At 43.2% G+C, this 23,450-nt stretch overlaps 1 protein-coding gene across 3 annotated transcripts in view; it reads right to left on the bottom strand.

The window, feature by feature from the left end:
* PARP4 (poly(ADP-ribose) polymerase family member 4) overlaps nt 1–23,450 on the bottom strand; it is a 109,473-nt gene that overhangs the window by 52,563 nt on the left and 33,460 nt on the right. For all 3 annotated transcript variants that reach the window (XM_058437767.1, XM_058437766.1, XM_032150642.2), the window contains exons 2-10: nt 16,624–16,756; nt 14,604–14,805; nt 13,275–13,341; nt 12,274–12,349; nt 11,094–11,207; nt 7,670–7,819; nt 6,693–6,830; nt 5,516–5,689; nt 3,760–3,920 (exon numbers count right to left, since the gene is read on the bottom strand). In XM_058437767.1, the coding sequence (XP_058293750.1) occupies nt 3,760–3,920; nt 5,516–5,689; nt 6,693–6,830; nt 7,670–7,819; nt 11,094–11,207; nt 12,274–12,349; nt 13,275–13,341; nt 14,604–14,805; nt 16,624–16,755 (1,214 nt within the window). In that variant the 5' untranslated portion in view covers nt 16,756. The remainder of the gene's footprint in view (nt 1–3,759; nt 3,921–5,515; nt 5,690–6,692; nt 6,831–7,669; nt 7,820–11,093; nt 11,208–12,273; nt 12,350–13,274; nt 13,342–14,603; nt 14,806–16,623; nt 16,757–23,450) is intronic.

Raw genomic sequence — 23,450 nt, 5'->3', positions numbered from 1 at the left:
ATCACGCCACTGCACTCCAGCCTGTGTGACAGAATGAGACTCTGTTTCAAAGAAAAGAAAGTTATCGGCCGGGCACAGTGGCTCCCCCTGTAACCCCAGCACTTTGGGAGGCTGTGGTGGGTGGATCATGAGGTCAGGAGATCGAGACCATCCTGGCCAACATGGTGAAACCCCATCCCTACTAAAAATACAAAAATTAGCGGGGCATGGTGGTGCACACCTGTAGTCCCAGCTACTCGGGAGGCTGAGGCAGGAGAATCACTTGAAGCCGGGAGGCAGAGGTTGCAGTGAGCCAAGGTCACGCCATTGCACTCCAGCCTGGCGACAGAGCAAGATTCTGTCAAAAAAAAAAAAATTTATCAAATACGTTATTTTTAAGTGCTGTTTAGGAAACCAAAAAGGTTTGGAGAGAGGGTTGTCAAGAAAGTACTCTCTTGGGAGGTGACATTTATTGGAATGTGGCACCACAAAATGTGTATTTTAAGACCTCACTGGTTGTGATGGGTTGGATGGGGCAGGAGTGGAGGAGAACACCTGGAAGGACGTTGTAGATGGGATAATACAATCTGGATTAAAGATGGCAGCAGAGTGAATGGAAGTAGCCAACGGATGAAGGACACTTTGAAGGCAGAATTGACAGAACATGGTTATGTGGGGATGAGGGACAGAGACCCCACACTGGCTCTGAGTGGGTAGCTAAGATAGGGCAGTTGTTGGGGGAAGACTGGGTTATGGCTGAGGGTGGCTGTGGTGGGAGGAAGGGCACATCTTCCCAATCCCATGTCCAGTGGCCTCAGGTCAGTACCTTGACATTAGCTATGGTGGGAGTATTTGCTTCCCAGAACTCAGCAAATATTCTAGACCAGGACTTTTCCTTCACAGAGCTGGCTTACCAGCACACCCCCGGGTGAGCAGCATCAGGGTGATTCAGGCTGGGTTATGTTCTACACCCAAATGTCAACAGTGGTTATATTATATCTGGGTTGTCTCTGGGTGGTGATATTTTGAGTGATTTTTAATTTTCTTCATATTTTTAGATATTTTCTAAGCTTTTAGCAAAGAACATAAGTTTTATAACTAGAAAAAAGTAATATAAAAAAATCATGATTAGTGAAATGAAATGAAGAAAATCTAACTTTTCACAGCAGCAGGATCTTTCCCTAGGAAGAAGCCCACTTTAGCTGTGTGACTGCTTTTGTACACAGCCGGTGGAGTGGCTCACCAAGGGCTTGCTCAGGTAGCCCTCGAGGGCTGAACTGCAGCTGCCACTCCTGGGGCTTGATGTGGCTCTTCCTGTCTTCCTGGAGAAAGCTTATTGCCCTCCCGATTCTACCTTCCACATCACTGGACTCTTACTTAGTATAGATCTCAGCGGACACCTAGTGGAGGGTCAAAAGTCAAACCAAAAGAATTTGATTACATATAAAAACAAAATCTGGACAAGGCCTGTGGGAATGAATGTTTTTGAGACAGAGTCCTGTTCTGTCTCCCAGGCTGGAGTGCAGTGGTGCAATCCTGGCTCACTGCAACCTCCACCTCCCAGGTTCAAGCGATTCTTGTGCCTCAGCCCCTGGAGTAACTGGGACCACAAACATGTACCACCATGCCCAGCTAATTTTTGTATTTTTAGTCAAGTCAGGGTTTCACCATGTTGCCCAGGCTGGTCTCAAACTCCTGACCTCAAGTGATCTGCCCACCTCGGCCTCCCAAAGTGCTGGAATTACAGGCATGAGTCACCATGCCCGGCCCAGACTTTTTAAAAATTAAAGTGAAATTCCAAAAAGATAAAATTAACCATTAAGTGTACAATTTGGTAGTATTTAGTACAGAACATTCAAAGTGTCATGTAATCACCACCTCTAGTTCCAAAATTTTTATTTGCCCAAAAGAAAACCCTGTACCTTTTGGCTGTCGGTCCCCAACCCTCCCTCTCATGGCACTACGCAATTTGCTGTCTCCATGGATTTATCTATTCTAGATATTTCATATAAACAGAATCGTATAATATGTGGCTTCTTTCACTCAGCATAATATTTTTGAGGTTCACCCATTTGTAGTATGTGTCAGTACTTCATTTCTTTCTCATGGCTGAATAATATTCTATTATACATATTTATCACGTTTTATCCACTTCCCTGTTGATGAACATTTGGGTTATTTAACCACCTTTTGGCTGTTGTGAATAGTGTTGCTATGAATGTTCATGTACAAGTACCTATTTGAGTACTTGCTTTCAAGTCCTTTGAGTATAGAACTAGGAGTGGAATTGCTGGGTCTTATCATAATCATATGTTTAATTTGTTGAGGAATCATCTAACGGAGGCTGCATCATTTTTCCCTCCCATCAGCAATGTGTGAGGTTTTCAGTCTCTCTATATCCTCACTAACGCTTCTAATTTTCCATTAAAAAGAAATCATATGGCTGGGCGTGGTGGCTCACGCCTATAATCCCAGCACTTTGGGAGGCCGAGGCTGGCGGATCACAAGGTCAGGAGATCGAGACCATCCTGGCTAAAGCAGTGAAACCCCGTCTCTACTAAAAATACAAAAATTAGCCAGGCATGGCTGTGTGTGCCTGTAGTCCCAGCTGCTGGGGAGGCTGAGGCAGGAGAATGGCGTGAACCCGGGAGGCGGAGCTTGCAGTGAGCCGAGATTGTGCCACGGCACTCCAGCCTGGGCGACAGAGCGAGACTCCATCTCAAAAAAAAAAAAAAAAAAAGAAATCATAGCCATCTTAGTAGATGTGAAGTGGTTTTGGGAATGGATTTTGAGAATGATCAAGGAAAGTAGAACATAATTTTAGATGGGTCTGAGTCAGGCCATAAGGTAAGAGTGGCTGGGTATGGTTTTAGTGGGGCTCTGGAAAACCAGCTCTCTAAACAACAGCAGCAAGGCCCCCGCACAGCCCTGATTTGCAGCATTTGCTGATTTCCATGGCGCAAATCCTCCCTGTGTCCAATTTCAAGCTACCAATGGTTTAACAACCAGCTCACCAAATCTCTTAAATGTTGACAACTGGCTCTCATAAGCTGGTATGTGCGGCTACAACTCACCACCATTCATTCTAAGGGCTGTGCCAAGCTGACGAAGAGAAACTGCTGCAATGGAATGAACCACCAGGTCAAAAGAGTCAGTCCCATGCTCGAGAACAAGCATGCAATGGCGTTTCCGAACCGAGAAGCTGGGCACAGACTCAGCCACGGTGACCCTCAGGGGTGCTGACACCCAGCAAGGGCTCATCTGAGCAGGTGGTCCATCATGTTTGTTTTTACTGGAGAATGCCCCTCAGCGCAGGACCCTGGGTATGCACAGTGAATGAGGGCGCAAGTGTAACTGGTATTTAGGAACGTGTTTTCCAGGTTTTCAGGGGCAGTTTTTCATGCCACAGAGAGGCCACGTTAGAAGACACCATACCCATATTCCTGCATGTTTAAATCTTAGTATAAGTGGCTTTTTCTCTGTAATAACCTACAAAATACAAACTCAAACACGTTTTGATTTAAAATTTTTAAATTTAACCCTTAACAAAATTAGGTAAACTTGAAATCAGAGTGGAATATAGAGGGTGTTTTCAAGCACAGAATACTGCCCCAGGCACCATTATGAACAGAGAAGAAAGTAATTTGTCATCACACCACCACTACTGTGGCTTGTTGCTGAAGATTAAATTATCTAGGTAATTACTGTAATCAGCTCTTTAATGGAGTCTCAAAGAGCATTATATTATAACAGATCCTGAGATATTTCCTTTATGCCTACCTGTGATGATTCTGCAAAACCTCTTTTCTAACCCTGAGAAATTCTTCAGTATTCTGTTCAACATGCTCAATTTTGCATCTCAAAGCTCGGTATTTGGCCAGGGATGGTGGGTTGGGTTTGGACAAATTAGTTTCACAGACATTAACCATGTCTCTTATTAGCTGTAGGTGGAAAATAATACACAGATGTCAGAATCACCACATATCAAAATTAGTATTTATATTACATTAACACTTTCTCAAAAAGATGGGAAAAGTCCATTTTCCCCCAAAGCTTGCTTTACTTTATTTTTGAGACGGGTCTTGCTCTCACCCACGCTGGAGTGTAGTGGCATGACCATAGCTCATTGCAGCCTCAACCTCCTGAGTGCAAGAGATCCTCCGACCTTAGCTTCCAGAATTGTATTTGAATGGGCACTATACGTTTCCTCTTAGCAACACTGATGATTGACATTTTTTTTGTTTTTTGATGGAGTTTTGCTCTTGTTGACCAGGCTGGAGTGCAGTGGCGTGATCTTGACTCACTGCAACCTCTGCCTCCTGGGTTCAAGCAATTCTCTTGCCTCAGCCTCCTGAGTAACTGGGATTACAGGTGCATGCCACCATGCCCAGCTAATTTTTTGTATTTTTAATAGAGATGGGGTTTCACCATGTTGGCCAGGCTGGTCTCGAACTCCTGACTGGTGATCCATCTGCCTTGGCCTCCCAAAGTGCTGGGCTTATAGGCATGAGCCACCACACCCAACTGACAGATTCTTTATGTTTGATGTTAGGTAAATCATAGAATTTTAAATTTGGAAGGGTCTTGTATTTTCTCACTGACCAGTTCTTTCCTTATTTTGGATTACTGATTCCTCTGGGAATCTGCTGAAAGCGATTATTTCCCAAACATGCAAAATTTCACATCTATAAACTCCTCTGAAGTCTAGGACATGAATCTCTGATCTTGGCTGAATCCCTGCCTGCACAGATGAGGCAACGCGGACCAAGAGAGTGACTTCAGCCTTGTCTAAGGCAGGGTTGGCTGCTGTGGCTGCCTTCCTCTACTCACTGAGCCTGCTTCTCTCCTGGCAGCTCAGAGGAGATGTCCCATTTCTGAGCAGCCACAGTGGCTCCAATCTCCTCGCCAGTGACTGGTTTTGAGATTGTGCACATGACTTCATTCTGACCAGAGAAAATATGAGTCTGCCAGGGGCTTCCTCTACGTGACACAAAAAGAGCTATTACAGATGGGATGCTATGAACTACTGCAGCCATCTGCAGACCATGAGGAAGCCAGGCTGAGAGCAGAGCCGTCACTCTACAGAAGTACAGATGGATGGAAGGAGGCTGGGACCCTGATGATAACACTGACACACTGAGTCTCGGGATGACCTGGGCCAGCAGGCAGCCCACAGCTGGACTTCTTATTGTCTGAGATCGTAAATGTCTTCACTGTTTAAGTCACAGTTGCAGTTTCCCATTTCTTCTGCAGAGAAGATCCGAACTCATTTCAGGGTCTGAAAAGCTATTTTACAAGACAGCAATTTTAAACCTATTTCTGCATTTATGTCACTGTGCCAACATATTCACATTTGAAAATATGGTTTAACTTTCATAAGGATCCAGGGCTTTCTAAAATGGTTCAACAATTTATTTTCTAGCACAACTCTGGAGACAATTTCATGGTTCAGTGTTACCTTATTCATCAGATTTCTAAAGACCCCCACCCTCAACATATTTTATAATAAATTGAATTCTATATTTCAGAGGTTTACCTGGCAGAGGTCTGCTTTCTTAGCCAACAGTCCCAGGTTCACTTCTTTGGGCATTGTGCCTTTGTGAGGTATCAGTCTGTAAAACTCTGTCATCATCTTTTGCAATTGCTCTGCTGTTTCTCCATTTTTCAGTGCTGCCTTTACTAGAAGGAGAATCCCCTCTGCCTTGCTCACCTTTCAACAGATCATATATGCTTATTAAAATGAAATCTCAATACAGAAATTAAGGAGCATGCACAAAACTATATAAGTAATTGTTGGACATGTCAAGACTATCCATTTTCTACTGGACAGCCATCACAAAGCAAATGCTGATCTTTATTGGAGACATATCTCAGTTGTAGCAAAGATGCCAGGAGGATTGTTGCAAAACTGGGCTCAGTTTTACTAGAGGAAAGAACCAGAGTCTTATATTTCTATACATATGTGGACACATCTAGATACATATACACAGAGAAGGAAACACTAATGCGACTGTGATAGACTTGCTTTTTCACATGAAAAATTTAGAAAGCTGTCAGAATCAGACCAGGGATAAAAACCTCCTGAATGTGTTTCTAATTACACAAGTACTTCATGGGCTTTATCCCAGTTAGCCATTTTCTCCTTGAGATAAATTAGTTTAATTCCACAGAGGAAAACTGACCATATTATTTCAGTACAACAATGCAGTTGCACAAGTTGTACCACTGGGGATATCTTCTTTTGTCTGCTCTTTTCACTGCAATTATGCTTAATCAAGAAGGGAAGAACATTTTCTGGTGGTCTGGAGGCATGCCTGCCTTTCCTCAGACAGTCAGAAGGTGTGAGACTGTGGAGTCACTAGGAAATGGGTTGGGGTCAGGGCATCCGACTGGGGACCAAGACCACCCATATCCCTCAAGCTTCCTGCAAACCTCTTGGCACAGAGGATCAGGCCTCCTAATTGGCCAGCACCAGTAGCCTGCCTTCGATCAGCTCTTGAGGCTGACATTTTACAGACAGGGATGTCTAGTTTTCTCAGAAGCTTTTCTCCTTAGTGCTGTTAGTGGTCCCTTTCTTCAGGGTACAAGGAAAGAACATTTAGGAATGAATTCCAGAGCAGTCAGGCCAACATGCAAACACACGTGTTATTGCTGAAGCCAATCAGCCAGGAGGCAGATTTCTCACATTCTGTTTCAGCGACACACCGACTCACATCGTTGAGGCTAATCCTTTTCACTGGCTTGAGAAGCGTGTGTTCCAGGTGGCCCAGGGCCTCTGCCCAAATCATCTCTACTAAATCGCTCACCTCTTGGCTCAGAGCACTTGAATTCATGACTTCCTCCAAAAGCAACTGCAACAATGAAATAGAAATGCCACCAAAAAGTCATCATGTGTGAGTTTGTGTAAAACTTACATGGGCCAACGAACAGAGGTGTGAGGAGAAATAATTAATTAGAGCCCAGGAGAGTCATCCCCAGCCAGGTAACTAAATCCTCTCTCTACTGGATCCTCCCCCTGTCTTCCTCCATTCTCTCTTCTCTGATTCCCTCCTACCCCCTTTTCTTCTTGTTCTTTTTTTTCCTTCACCCTGTAAGCTCTAGGCCTGTCAGTGGTAGTCAACACACGAAGTCAGGGTTAAGGACCCTTGACTCATGGCCTAGGCTGTAAAGAGATCTCCCAAAAGCTGGGAGGGTCTGCTGCTGAAATAAGCAATAAATCTCCTGGCTTGTCCTAAAACACATTCCCCACTCAACTTCCATGCCTTTCTATGAGTTCAGCTTTCCTTTTCTGAACTCCTCCTCTTCCCTCCTGACATTTATTTATTTACTTGAGACAGGGTCTTGCTGTATCGCCCAGGTTAGGGTGCAGTGGCATGATCATAGCTCACTGTAACCTCGAACTGCTGGATTCAAGTGGTCCTCCTGCCTCAGCCTCATGAGTAAGCTAATACTACAGGCACACCACCATTCCTGGCTAATGTTTTTCAGTTTATGTAGAAATGGGTCTCTCTATGTTGCCAAGGCTGGTCTTGAACTCCTGGCCTCAAGTGATCCTCCTGCCTTGGCCTCTCAATCTGCTGGGATACAGGCATGAGCCACCAAGCCTGGCCCAGTTTTTTATTTGTAATAGAGAAAACATTTCTATTAAAAATATTCAATCAACAACAAAAAAATTATAAATCAATCTCACTGCTTGCAATTGTTCAGATGCTAATTGGGTTGCTTCAGGTGTGAAATGTTCTGTGAGTAGAAATCCTTGTTTCTTCAGTTCTTCAATGTAATTTTCATAGTATTCACTTGCATCTTCAGAGGTTTTCTTTATAGCAAACTGTCTTCTAGTCTGTGAATTATGGTGTACAGCAAAAGTACAGTCATTATTTACATATCTAGCTTTATTGAACATAAATAAAGCATTAGATCCTTGACATGAAGAAGCTTAGAAATTAGTTTTTTTCAAAGAATTACTTAAATTTTTCTTTCTTTTCTTTTCCTTCTTTTTTTTTTTTTTTTTTTGAGACAGGGTCTTGCTCTGTCGCCCAGACTGGAGTGCAGTAGCACAATTTCGACTCACTGCAACCTCTACCTCCTGGGTTCAAGCTATTCTTCTGCCTCAGCCTCCTGAGTAGCTGGGACCACAGGCATGTACCACCACATCTGGCTGATTTTTTTTTGTATTTTTTTGGTAGAGATGGGGTTTCAACCATGTTGGCTTGAATAACTCCTGACCTTAAGCAATCCACCCACCTGGGCCTCCCAAAGGGCTAGGATTACAGGCGTAAGCCACCATGCCTGGCCAGAATTACCAAAATTTTAAACTCTTAATAGCCTAAAACCTAGAGGTAAAGGGGAAAAAGCTTGAGAACGCACAGCAGACAGAAAAGATCATTTGTTTCACTGGAGAGTCACTCAAACCTTCCTTCCAAGTCTACAGACTCCTTACAAATCATTCTAATTAGCTTGGAAATCTGGCTTTCCAGCTTTTTGGAAATGAGAAAAAAAAAATCAGGGGAGGGGAAGAAAAGAAGAATACTTCAGAAAGGAAGAACTGTTAGAGATGGGCACCCAGCAAAAATGAAATCACAGCCAGTAGACAGGCAGGAAGGTTATTAGGTCATGCACGTGTTAAAGGCTCCAGCTCCTCCCTCATCCCAAACTGCCTATGGAGGCGGCACTTTCTGCTCTTCTGGGAAACTCCTGCCCCTGTAGTGGGCAGTGATCCTAACATTAACCCCAGGAGAATCTGGGAGAACTTGCCCCAGCTCAAAGCCCTGGTGTCCTTGTAGGCGTTGGCTGAGCCCCTGGCTTGGGGGTGTGGACTCCTGGGAAGCCACACTACTCAGGATACCCATAAGCCGCCCTCCCCGATAGCGGGGCCGCAGGACACCTCTGAAACTGGGAAAATAGAAGTGCCTGTTGAAGTCACTCCATCTAAGAAGACAGAGTTTAACAAAATTTTGGAAGATTCCCATCAAAATGGTTTCATTAAGCAGAAGGGCAGGCTGGAAAATTCTCTTCAGCAGAACAGCAGACTAAGGCTCACTGCTATCAAGGTGGACAGGCTTCTCTGCTCAGCAAACCAGGCTCACCCCGGGGGTGCTATACACAGACTTGGGCTTGCTAAGGGAGGAAGGCACCCTGAGGGATGTCCTGGCCTATACGATGCTACAGTTTTCTTTCTCAATGAAGAAAACAATAACACATTCTATCATGTTTTTCAACTTCGTTTTTACTTACTTCTTACCCAAACAACTAAATCCTCCACAAAATACACTATACATTTCAGGGTACAAGGGTAACAAAACCCCTTCTCCTTCTTTGACATATTTGACCATGGATTCGCTTTCTAGCTCTGTTCCCATGGAAATCTGATAAAGACGGCATGTCAGCTGTAATAGTAGGCAAAATTGCTTATGTAATTGTGGCCTCTCATTGATAAACTGCATTGAGACTGGGGGTTCAATGGTGGGAAACCCAAGCTTCGGGCTTGTCAGAGAGCAGTGACTCATATAATCGGGTATGTCCCTTGAGGGCATCTGGAACCTGAGACAATGTTACAGGAGCTATGGGCTCTTGTGGGGTAGGGCTTCCAAGCCAAGTGGATCTCACATCCACCTGATGTGAGTCTCTTTCTCTTGTACCTGAGCTGACACTCAAAGTGGGAACAAAGGGAAAAGCTCCTGGAGCCTGGGTGGGCCTCTGTGAGGGTCACTCTCACGGAGAAGTGACTGTTTCCTGGCCCAAGATAGAGCTGTAGGCAGGATGCAGTGGCCTGTAATCCCAGCACTTTGGGAGGCCAAGGCAGGCGGATCATGAGGTCAGGAGTTCGAGACCAGCCTGGCCAACATGGTGAAACCCCGTCTCTACTAACAACACAAAAATTAGCCAGGCGTGGTGGCAAATGCCTGTAATCCCAGCTACTCAGGAGGCTGAGGCACAAGAATCGCTTGAACCTGGGAGGCAGAGGTTGCAGTGAGCCGAGATCGCACCACTGCACTCCAGCATGGACAACAGAGTGAGACTCTGTCTCGGGGAAAAAGAAAAAAAAAAAGATAGATCTGTAACTCTGAATGTCTACTTGAGAAGGCATCCTGGTGGGTGATGCAGCATTTTATTTGAACTTCAGGCATTAATTCTAAGTTTATTTTTGTTTCATGATTGTTTTAGATTGGAACTGTGCTCTTGACCTGATACTGACCTAGGGCAAAGGTATGGCCTCTGCAAAGCCTCCTTTGTTGTTCCCAGGGCTCTGTGACCTTGAGCCGTCAACCCCATATATATATTCAGGATTGGAAATGTCACAGTAGATTGTAATGATGAGTGTTATTTCTTTCTAGACAGTGATCTCTGATGCCAGGGTGTGAAGCTATTTTTATCTTTGAGTGTCAGCCCTAGTCGATTGCTTGGTACACAGCAGGTGTTTAATGAAGTGTATCAGTGGAATGCTTTCAGAGGTGTAAATATTAGGAAAATATCCCATAAGTGATGTGGAACAAGGGCAGAAATGCTATACACCCTGTACCCAGTAAACATTCCCTCCTAGTGGGACCCTGTGCTGATCTACTCAGGGGCTGAGGTCCTCACCTCCCATACTCCAAAAGAGAGCACATTTCCCCTTTGCAAAATTATTTACCAGGTGTTAGGGCTGAACTGTACCCCTACAAAATGCATATGCTGAAGTGCCAACTCCTAGGACCCCAACAACGGGACTGTGTTTGGAGACAGAGCCTTTAAAGAAGTAATTGATTAATTAAGTGAGATCATACGGGTGGGCCCTGATCCAATATGATTGCTATCCTCATGTGAAGAGATGACACAGATGCCCACAGGTGGAAGACCATGTGAGGACACAGCAAGAAGGCAGCTGTCTGTAAGCCAAAGAGAGAGGCCTCACTTCAGAAGAAATCAACCCTGCTGTACTCTGACCTTGGACTTCCAGCCTTTAGCACTGTGAGAAATAAATGTCTGTTGTTTAAGCTCCCCAGGCTGTTGCATTTATTAACAGCAGCCTGAGCTAAGACACCAGGTAAGAAGAAAAAGGTTGGGAGGCTGGTTCATTGAAATGAGTTTTGAACAGAGGTGAATAATCACATAGGAATCAGTATAAACAGCATTACCTGAATGCCATCATCCAGGAGGAAGTGTGAGGATATTAGGAAAGGACAGTCCCTGGAGTCCCGCGAACACTGCAGCTCCACAACCACAGCTTCCTGGCCTCCCTCCATTCCCACCTGGAAAATAGGATGTGCTTTCAGAAGCTGCACTCGGGAAACATCAAACTACATGTGCCATTTGAAAATGTTGATTATAATTATAAAATGTTCATTTAGAGATATAATTTAGAAAATATAGAAAAGTATCAAGAAGAAAATTAAAATCTCCTAAAATCCTATGAGAACAATACAATCACTATTAATATTTTGGTATGTTTCCCTCCTGTATTTTTACCATCCCATAAATAGATCTGTATGTTTATACTATACCATTTTTCATGTTTTCTTTATCAAAGAGGGAAATGTTATTTTCAAGTTACATTTTATTAACATATCTCAAAATACAAATGGAACATCACTTTGAAGGCTAGTGTCGATTTATATCCATATATATATTTTAGAGACAGGTCTTGCCACGTTGCCCAGGGTGGCCTCAAACTCCTGGGCTCAAGAGATCCACCTGCCTTAGCCCCCTAAGTAGTTGGGACTATAGGCAGGTGATGCCACATCAGACACTAGTGTTGATTTTCATTTGTGGGGGAAAAAAAAAAAGGATTTTGTTTTTCTTTCTAATGCAAAAGGAACGGAAATGCAACAGAGTATAAATATTTAGTGTCAAAACTTCCCTTTCCAAATATAAGAAACTGTTAGCAACAGGGAAGAGCACTTTTATGTTTAATGCCATATTGATATTTTGTACTGTTTAAAATTTTTGCTATGAGCATGCATTACTTTTATAATATAAATACTAAAAATTTAAACTTTAAATTCTAAACATAAACATTTTCTTGACTGTTAAAAATCAGGTCTGCGTGCAGTGGCTCATGCGTGTAATCCTAGCACTTTGGGAGGCTAAGGAGGGTAGATGGCTTGAGCCCAGGAGTTCGAGATCAGCAATATAGTGAGACTCTGTCTCCACAAAAATAAATATATAAATAAAATTAACTCATATTTTAAGAAATATATGATATTCAGGATATGCATTTTTCGAAACAATGAGAAAATGATCGAATAGGAAAAACACCCAGAAGACATTCAAACAGGTTTTTTTTTTTTTTTTGCTAACTAGAAATCAGATTCTTACTTTCTCCAAGGTGTTATATTTTGCAACTTCAAAATCTTGAGGAAGATGAGGAATTTCAACATGCTCTGTACCAAACCTGAAATTTGTACAGTATATAATTAAGATTTTAACATTAAATGGATTTTAGGCTAAACAGAATTTCATAAATTTTTTCTTGTATATCTTTACAAAATGCATGATAGATTCCTTACAAAATACATTCCTTACAAAAAAGGCCTCCTTAGCTATTCCAGAAATTGTTAAAAGATCATTTGAAATGAGCTGGATGCCTCCTCTGCATAATTCTCCAACTCAGATACCCAGTACTGTAGCGTCTGCACTGGAAGATGGTGTCTACGTGGCAGAGGCAGAAAGAAGTGGGCCACATACTCTGGGGATGGGCTACTTGTGTTTGCTTTGGATCTGACTCTTAGAAGCTAATGTCACTCCTCTCCAGACCACAGTCCATTCCTCTCTAAAATAAAGGAGTCAGACTTCTCATAATCTGTACTTTTCATTTTGGATTTTCTTCTCTTTAAACACTATTATTAACAAATATAACAAGATTGAATGCGATGCCTAATGAACCCAATGTTCTGGGTATGCTTTAAGAAGCCATACAGACGCCCATACTCCATTTGAGGAAGGCTGTTGTTATTTCCGTTTTTGAAAATATCAGGCAAAATTAACAAACTGTCTTTACTCTAAGGGCTGCTCAGTAAAGTAATGGGATGAAAATAGGTTTTTTTTTAAAAAAAGAATAAAAAAAAAACCACTGGTTTTCTTTTTAAAATTCAATTTAATAATTGCACCCAATCTCATTTAATACTGAGAATTTAAAATAATGATCACTATACTAGTTGAAGAAAAAGACTCAAATAAAAAATCACTTAAGAGTTAGATACGCAAAATAAATTAAAATAAGAAAAAGTCTACAAATAGAATTTTAATACTGTGCTTGAGGTTCACACAAGATTTTACAAACTCTGTAGAGTCCCAGGAATCAGAAAGAAGTAAATTACTCCGTGAGTTCCACAGTGTCCTCCTCCTCTGTGGCATTGTCCGGGCATAGATCTTCTGTTTTCACTTCTAGAATTAAAGCAAACAGCACACTTGTTTACTGCCCAAAGACTTATTATAATTAGTTAACCTAAGTGCTGGAATTGTTAAGATTCATAAATATATCCTTAAATTAGTTATAATTTTGGTGATCAAAGGATAGCCCAGTGGGAAAAGAGGAAGGTATATTATAAGAGGAAGGTATAACTTTATAAGATAGCGAGAACATACTCTAATTCTATTTTAATAGGCATATCAGGAGAATTCTCATCTGTTATTATTTGAAACTCATTGATAGCCATACAATTTTCAATTGGCAGTTTCCTCTTGAAGAGTACAAAGTGCACAGGATCAGAATGAGTTCCTGAGAGTCGGCACATCACGAGCAAAGGAGCTGGAGATGTTCTAGCTTAGAGGAGGGAAAGTCAAGGGCCCTACATGAGCTTTTGCTTCATACTTTTTGTACAGAAAAACAGTAACACTATCTAGAGCATTGTGATATATAGGAATAACTCAATGTGAGGACTTCTTGCCAATTTTAATTATACTGTCAAGATTCCAAGGGTCATCAGTGTATTTGTAGTAATTTGGAATCTGAATAAATTATGCTGGCTGTCATACAGTATGTTTTCAATGTGAAATTTTGTCTATTTCTGTTGTAACTATCATTTGCTGGGACATGTGCTAGGACTGCAGCAGCATTTCTGGGCTATTATCTAAGGAGGCTCCACCCTGCCAAGTCATTACGGTATCTAACACATACCATGTGCTTACTGCAAGTTAATATTTATCAGAACTGTGCGATTTTTTATATGACTCAGGAGGAGTGCATTTTTCATGTCCAAAGGCTTTCTTCTTGGCCAGTTTGCAAAATAAAATCTTGGCTTATAAAGAAAATATGTTTCTTTTGGGGAGACAATCTTTTGTTTGGAAAGAATTTCTTCAGCAAAATGCTGGTCATCAAATTTCCAGTCATTAGGTTGTAGTAATCACTGTTTAACACAAAGGCTTTCCCCTCCCCCTAGTTAAAATCACAATCAGGTTTTCTGAGATGATCAGTGTTTTGTGGCCATTTTGAATCTGACCCTACTAGGCTAGATATCAAGAAATCTGTTTCTATTGCTAAAGTAGTCTTTTGTCCTTTGTTATTTTTCTGTCCATTTTCTGAGGTAATAAGAAGTCTAATTTTTTTTAGTATTTCTGGACAATTCTCTGTCTACGATATCTTCGACAAACCCAAGTGTGTACTATGGCACCTATGATACATTAAATGCTTGCTATGAAATACCTACCAGGACTGCTTGCCTTCTGATCAGGAGGTGGTGTGATGTCCAGGGGCTTATAAGGATCATAATTCTTTACATCCAAGAGTCTGTTTTCTCTGATAGATTCCCATATAAAATCTGGGTTTGCAATATGAACATGGTTCTTTTGGATAGAATTCAGTTGGTACTGACTCAGAACATCAGCATTATCTAAGATTATATGTGTGCACTAAGGAAAAAAAGAGTCAATCCATTATGCATCAGGAAAAACATTTAAATAAGTTATTTGTATCTGTAATTTTCACCCTTAAAAAGTATTGTTTTAAGGTAGTTTGTGATAATCTTTCTCAAATTTCTAAAAACCTCTATAAATATGTTTCTAGTTATATAAACATTTTAAAGATCAACTGTTTTTAAAGAATATGGATATGAATGTACCATAATTAACCCTAGATGTTATTTCTAAATTTTCATTATTGTAAACAATGCTGTGATGACTATCCTCATGTACACATCTTTCTGCACTTGTTCAATTATTTTCTTAGTAGTGGAAAGGGAGGTTCAAAGGTTATTCATTATTTATTTTGATTTGTAATTTTAGAAAATCTTGTTTTTTTGTAGAGATAGGGTCTTGCTATGTTGACCAGGCTGGTCTTGAACTCTCAGCCTCAAGTGATTCTCCCATCTCAGCTGGGTTTACAGGCATGAGCCACCATGCCCACTTATAATTTTATTTATTTTTTAATAAATAGTAAATTCACATTGTAGAATATCTAAAAAATAAAATAATGATGACATGTTAACTTCATCCCCACTGTTGTCCCCAGTTCCTCTCTGCAGAGGCACCTGCTGTCACTTGCTCCTCGCGAATCCTGCTAGAGCTACACTATGCGGAGACACATGGCAGCGTGCTCCTCAGCCTCTTCCGTGCCGGCTTTTCCACTGAATTTATCTTGGCAATTGTTCCTCATCATTACATATAGAGCTGCCTCATTATCTACAGTAGCTGGGATGCACATTTCACATGTTTATGTACATTGACTTCCACAAGGTTGCACTCACAGTATGTGAGTTTCTAAAAAGGAGACACCATGTTGGCAGTTCTCCACGCAGAAGACAAACTGAGAAGGGAGAGCGGGCACGAATTACTCATCTGTCCACAGAGAGTGGTGAGACAGCTCAGTGTGGGAAGATGTATAAGGGAAGTATATACAATTCTACCTGAATTGGAAGTAAACAGGACATTGCATTTCTGGTATTCAGCTGGAGTTGAACACACTTCACAGAACAGCTGAGGCTCACAATGGCCAAGCCCCAGGGCTGAGGTCCAGGGAGGGGCAGGCTGAGTCAGCTCACCAATTCGTCAACAGAGGGAACAGCAGAGGACTGGGGCAGGCCAGTCTGGCACCTAGAGCCTTTGGATTTATATTTTTACTTCTTATAGTGAGGTGGTTTAAAAAAGAGGTTAGACTGAATTATTTCTAAGATTTCATCCAGCAGTAAAATCCTATTATTCTGAACTGCCAGGCTTACAAGTTCAAGACGCAGAAGGTAAATTCCTGCAGCCTTTAAATGAACAAAACAAACAGCACAAGCTACACTGCGAAGATGAGTCTGCACTGCATGTCTTTCTTTCTGCACCCAGGAACCTGGCTTACCAGCATATCACCCCAGCATTGACATACTGATGAGTGACGACAGTGCGCTTTTTGCAACTCCTGTGCACTATGACTTTTCTCCTTCAAGAATATATATGGCTGGTCTGAAATTCTATTTTCATATTTTGCTGTGCTCTAGTAATATCCTGCTTCACAGGACATGTAGGATTGTCCTGCAGTTCAGTGAACAGGGAGAGGACAGGGCTGGGCCACCTCTGCCTCTCGGAGCCCAGCCTCCCAATGGGCCATGTCACAGTCTCTCCTGATGAACTTTGAGTAGCTCACTCACTCTCTCCTGCTGCTAATCTCTGCTTCCTCTTCTAACCATGACCCTGTTCCCTGAATGCACAATGTTTTATCATACTGTAGTTTATGACATTTGGAAATACCTGAGGATTTAATGAAAAGGAAAACTTTCCACCATTTTCCTTAATGTCAGTTTGTAGCTTTTTCTTCTGCTGCCGAGGTAAGTACTTCACTTTCAAACAGAAGATACAATTTGCAAAGATTCCCATCATCATCCTGTAGGGAAAAAAGTTTTTAAGGACTCTCTCTTAAGTCAGTATGACAGTGAATTTAGAATTGTTATACAAGCAAACTGTGGGAAAATTGGGCATTATCTTAAGAAAGATATTGTAATCATGTTATCAATTGAACATTGCAAAAGTTGAATAATATCCTAGCTTGCAATATGTGTGTTGGTTTAAGAACCGTTTCTAGCTTTTATGGTTGATATTACAACACCAAAAATCCCTTTGTACAGGCTCATAATATACTTCTTAATAAAAACATGACAGATTTCAGTTACAGGTCAAGTGTGTGACTCCAGAACATGGAACTGTTTATTTCTAAATCAGAAATTAACATTATTTGATAGTGAAACCACGGGTTTTTTTATATATAATTCTATGCATTCAAAAAGACTCTTTATGTGGACTTCTATTAGGCCATTCTGGGGAAAAGCTGAACAATTGATAATAAAAATATACAACTATGTTTAAATGGAATATGTATGTGTGTGTATACACATATATATTCTGCATTTGGGTTAATTTTTTTTTTTTTTTTTTTTTTTTGGAGACAGAATCTCACTCTGTCACCCAAGCTGGAGTGCAGTGGTGCAATCTCAGCTCACTGCAACCTCCACCTCCCTGGTTCAAGCGATTCCCCTGCCTCAGCCTCCCCCTGCCTCAGCCTCCTCCTGCCTCAGCCTCCCGAGTAGCTGGGACTACATGCGCGCACCCACCACACGTGGCTAATTTTTATATTTTTAGTAGAGACAAGGTTTCACCATGTTGACCAGGCTGGGCTCAAACCCAGCCTCCCAAAGTGCTGGGATTACAGGTGTGAGCCACCATACCCAGCCTGGGTTAATTTAATTCATTTACTGTACAATGCATTCTCAATTTTGCATCGAAATGCGTATTTAACAATAAATTCATATATGGTGAAAAATTGGGTTTAATTTCCATTTTGTAAATTTTTTTTTTTTTTTGAGACAGAATCTTGCTGTCACCCAGGCTGCAGTGCACTGGTGCAATTTTGGCTCACTGCAACCTCCACCTCCTGGATTCAATTGGTTCTCCTGCCTCGGTCTCTCAAGTAGCTGAGATTACAGGCGCCCACCACGACACCTGGCTAACTTTTGTATTTTTAGTAGAGTTGGGGGTTTTACCATGTTGGCCAGGCTGGTCTTGAACTCCTGACCTCAAGTGATCTGCCCACCTTGGCCTCCCAAAATTGTGGGATTACAGGCATGAGCCACCACGCCTGGCACACTCCCGATTTTTTTTTTTTTTTTTTTTTTTTGAGACAGGGTCTCACTCTGTTGCCCAGGCTGGAGTGCAGTGGCAGATCTCAGCTCACTGTAATCTCTGCCCACTGCAATCTCTGCCCTCCAGGAAGGGAAGGTGAGGGTTAAAGACACACACACACACACACACACACACACACACACACACACAGAGGAGAAAGAAAGAGGAGACAGAGCGAGAGAGCGCCAGCTCGACAGCAAATGCAGGCTTTACGTGCACCATAAAACCTACAGAAGTAGGGGACCAGCCTAATGCCACAGCCCACTGCTAAGTCTTACAGGCTAGGGGTACTTATAAGTATGGGTGGGAGGGGTCTGGGCAGTATGGCTTGTTGCCCCGCAAGATATCGATAAGATGTTCTCATGATTTGTATTGATTTGTAACCCCGAATAAGGGTTCTGACCCTTATTCAAATGGATGTCATCATGGTGTTCCTTGGACGTTTGCCCAAGAAGACATGAGAGGGAAGTTTCTTTAGATTAGCCTTTGTTGGCCTTGCGGTCAGGTGGTTAGGAAGGATGTTTCTCACCACTCAAACCCCCGAGAAATGTTTCACTTTGCCCAAAGTCTGCAAAATAGCGGGGAGCTTACAAAATGTTGCAGTTTGTGCTATCGCTGGGTTCAAGCAATTCTCCTGCCTCAGCCTCCCAAGTAGCTGGGATTACAAGTAGCTGGGATTACAGGCCCGCGCCACCACGCCCGGCTAATTTTTTGCATTTTTAGTAAAGACAGCGTTTCGCCATGTTGCCCAGACTGGTATTTGTCAATTATTTAAAAGCAAGGAGTCACGTCTAACAGGCTCCCCCAAAGTAAGCTGCCATTTGGCGATAGCAGTTCCCAAAGTCCTGTATTAGTTTGGGGATCTCGGTTCCGGGTCCTGTGTTAGTTTGGGCAGGCAGGAGAGGCTCTCTGCCGTGGCCCGCGCGTCTTGGGACTAAGCTGAGTTGCTGAAAGCCCACTGCCCTGCACCGGCATTGGGCTCCGCATTTCTCCTTTACTCTGCCTGCCCTTTTACCTCCCACTCCTACAGGCCAGAGGCCCCGCCCTACCTAGTGCTGCGTTCGGAATTTGTGGGTTCTTGGTCTCACTGACTTCAAAAATGAAGCCGCCCGGACCACCGTGGTGAGTGCTACAGTTCTTAAAGGCGGAGCATCCAGAGTTTGTTCCTTCCTTGGCCTCACTGACATCAAGCAAGAAGCCGCGGACCCTCGCGGTGAGCGTTACAGTTCTTAAAGGCGGCGCATCCAGAGTTTGTCTGGAGTTGTTTACTCCTAACGGTGGATTCGCGGTCTCGCTGGCTTCAGGAGTGAAGCTGCAGACCTTCGCGGTTTAAAGGCAGTGCGGATCCAAACAGCAAGCAGCAACAAGATTTACTGCAAGGAGTGAAAAACAAAGCTCCCACGGTGGAGAAAAGGACCCCAGGGGGTTGCCACTGCTGGCTCCGGCAGCCTGCTTTTATTACCTTATCTGGCCTCACCCACATCCTGCTGATTGGTCCATTTTACAGAGCGCTGATTGGTCTGCTTTGACAGGGTGCTGATTGGTGTGTTTACAATCCCTGAGCTAGACACTAAAGTTCTCCAAGTCCCCACTAGATTAGCTAGACACAGAGCACTGATTGGTGCATTTACAAACCTTGAGCTACACACAGCGTGCTGATTAGTGTATTTACAAACTTTGAGCTAGACACAGGGTGCTGATTGGTGTGTTTACAAACCTTGAGCTAGACAGAGTGCTGACTGGTGTATTGACAATCCCTTAGCTAGTCATAAAGTTCTCCAAGTGCCCACTAGATTCAGGAGCCCAGCTTGCTTCACCCAATGGATCCCATACCAGGGCCGCAGGTGGAGCTGCCTGCCAGTCCCGCGCCTTGCACCAGCACTCCTCAGCCCTTGGGCGGTCGATGGGACCGGGCGCCGGCCACGCTCGTTGGGGAGGCTCGTGCTGTGCAGGAGCCCACGGCGGCGGGGGTCTGAGGCATGGTGGGCTGCAGGTCCCGAGCCCTGCCCCACGGGGAGGCAGCTAAGGCTCCGCGAGAAATCTAGCGCAGCGCTGGTGGGCCGGCACTGCTGGGGGACCCAGCACACTCTCCGCAGCTGCTGGCCCGGGTGCTAAGCCCCTCACTGCCCGGGGCCGGCGGGGCGGCGGGGCCAGCGGGCTGCTCAGAGTGCGGGGACCGCCCAGCCCACGCCCAACCAGAACTCGCGCTGGCCCGCAAGTGCCGCGCGCAGCCCGGGTTCCGTCCCGCGCCGCTCCCTCCACACCTCCCCGCAAGCTGAGGGAGCCGGCTCCAGCCTCGCCAGCCTAGGAAAGGGCTCTCACAGTGCAGCGGCGGCTGAAGGGCTCCTCAAGCATGGCCAGAGTGGGCGCCGAGAGTGAGCGAGGGCTGCCTGCAGGCTGTCACCTCTCAGTACCTTTGCCCTGTGTGTGTTGGATGGTGGTACCAATTCCCTGGGCTCTCAATTGAGGACACAATGCCACTGCCTCTCTGACACCTCACCTCTGGGTCTCCTTGGCACCACAGAGGCGCGACGTCCCCAGCCTAGGCCTCCCTCTCCCCCTTGGCTGGAGACAACCACTGGGTGCTATTCTTGACTCCCTGCACCCCCACCTCCTTCTGCCAGCTGTATCTCTTCCATCACAGCCCCTGATACAGCCCCAATCTATAGAACTTGTCCCTCCTGCTGCCACCCTGGCCCATGCCCTCGCATCCTGACTGGCTCCCACTCCTGTTGCGCCTGTGTTCAATCTCTTCTCCACACTGCAGCTTCAGGAATCTTGGTTTTTGTTTTTAAATTACATTTCAAATAAAATACAAATTGCTTATCATGGTTCAAGGCCAACAGCTATCTCATTCCCTCCTGGCCATACTGGCTTTGTCTTCAGGAGGAAGAAGCCCACAGTCTGGTCCTTCAAGTCTTGATACATGCCGTTATATATTATAGTTTTTATCCCTGGGACCCCCAGCCCTTCCTCACCTCATGCTGTATCCCCCATCTAGGACACAATGAATGAACACATTAGGGATTCATATTTTTTAATCTTTCTTTTGAGGTCCGGTTAAACTGAAGTCTCTTGATGTAATTCTGCCTTTCCACAACATTAGCATGTAAAAGTTTCATTTGTTGACTGCCTCTCACATTCAATAATTAGCATCTGTGCATTAGATAGGAGGGATGAAATGAGGGGTACCATAAAAGAGATTACACCACACTATTTAGGTTAATCTATGCTAGTCGTAATCTCTGACAATTAAAAACAACACACAAAAAAACACTAAAAGCCTTTAATGACTCTTTAATAATTTCCAGGACAGCCTCTACGTGATATTGCACCCCCACTTATGCTGACCAAGGTTGGCTGACATGGAGTGGCTGCTCAAGTCCACCTTCGGATGGGTCCTGGATGTGTTAAATCCTCTGACCCGTTTAAAACATGTTTCCTGGAAAAGTGACTCATGGTCACTGTTGAAAATTTGAAAAATACAGAATTGTATAACAGAAAAAAAAAACAGAACAAAACAAAAAAATCTCAAAACCTAGGGCTATGTTAGCATCTTGTTTTGCATTTTTCTTCTGGGCTTTTTTCTAGGTCTATTATAACACTTTGTTTTTTGAGACAGTTTCGCTTTTGTTACTTAGGCGGAAGTGCAGTGGCAAGACCTCGGTGCACGGCAGCCTCCGCCTCCCGGGTTCAAATGATTCTCCTGCATCAGCCTCCCGAGTAGCTGGGATTATAGGTGCCTGCCACCATGCCTGGCTAATTTTTGTATTTTTAGTAGAGATGGGGTTTCACCATGTTGGCCAGGCTGGTCTCGAACTCCCGACCTCAGGTGATCTGCACACCTTAGCTTCCCAAAGTGCTGGGATTACAGGTATGAGCCACCGCGCCCAGCCACAGACTGTATTTTTTATCAAAATTGAAATCACACTACCTATCCCGCTGTTATCAGTCAGCATCTTTAGCATTTTGTCATTAAATATTATTGGAAAACATTTTTAATAGAGACTATCAGATATGGACCATAAATGAGTTTTGTTGGAAAATTAAATCATTTCTAATTTTTGGTATCATAAAAAGCTATGATGAACATCCTTATGTGCAATTCCTTGTTTCCATCTCCAACAATCATCTTAGAAAATAATACTCAACTGTAAGTACTGAACCAAAGTTTGAACAATTTTTTTGTGTTAAAAGTTAATCACTATGAAGAAAAAATAAAAAGCACCTAAAATGATGGAAATGCTCAAAACTAGACTGCAGTGATGGTGCACAACTTGGTAAATTATTAAAAATTATTGAATTGGGCCAGGCAATGTGGCTCATGCCTGTAACCCTAGCACTTTGGGAGACCAAGTGGAGCAAATCGCCTGAGCCCAGGAGTTTGAGAGCAGCCTGGCCAACATGGCGAAACTTTATCTCTACAAAAAATACAAAACTTGGCTGGGCAAGGTGGTACATGCCTATGGTCCCAGCTACTCAGGAGACTTAGGTGGGAGGATCACTTGAGCCTGGCAGGTCAAGGCTGCAGTGAGCTGTGATTATGCCACTGCACTCCAGCCTGGGTGACAGAGACCCTATCTCAAAAAAAAAAAAAGAGAAAATTATTGAATTGTACAATTAAAATGAGTGAATTTAATGTATGTAAATTGTACCCCAATACATTTTTTAAATAGTATTTTTTGGATAATAATAGTTACATACATATTATAGGTCAATAAAGTTGTTTTTAAAAAAGCACCTGATCCCTCCATCCAGAAATAACCCCACTGTTGATTTTTGTTTGTTTTTTGAGCCAGTCTTGCTCTGTCACCCAGGCTGGAGTGCAGTGGCACGATCTCAGCTCACTGTAACCTTCTGCCTCCCAGGTTCAAGTAATTCTCGTGCCTCAGCCTCCAAGTAGCTGGGACTACAGGCACACACCACCACGCCCAGCTAATTTTTGTATTTTTAGTAGAGACGGGATTTCACCATGTTGGCCAGGCTAGTCTCGAATTCCTGAACTCAAGTAATCTGCCCACCTCTGCCTCCCAAAGTGCTAGGATTACAGGCATGAGCCGCCACACCTGGCCCCCACTGTTGATATTTTAATTTTTTTGGTATTATTTTCTTGTATCATTGTATTTTCTAAATTATTAATATTCTATATTTAATGTTATAGCCAGTTGCTCTTTACTTTTTAAATAGGACTTTCACTTTCACAGCTTATTTAGCTTTTAGTAATATCCTCCCCATGTCACTAAATATTCTTTGAAGGTGTTTTGAGTGGTTACATAAGCTTTGCGTTTATTTCATCCTTCCCCAAGTCATCAGATATTTGGTTACTTAAAAGATTTCACTATTAGAAATACTTTAATTGAAATGCTTGTACATATATTTTTTGGCCACATCTCTGTCATAGT

Source organism: Hylobates moloch, unplaced genomic scaffold, assembly GCF_009828535.3.
Source record: "Hylobates moloch isolate HMO894 unplaced genomic scaffold, HMol_V3 SCAFFOLD_4, whole genome shotgun sequence".
Lineage (NCBI taxonomy): Eukaryota > Metazoa > Chordata > Mammalia > Primates > Hylobatidae > Hylobates > Hylobates moloch.
Note: the sequence above shows the minus strand (reverse complement) of the source record. Positions and strands in the feature narration are given on the sequence as shown.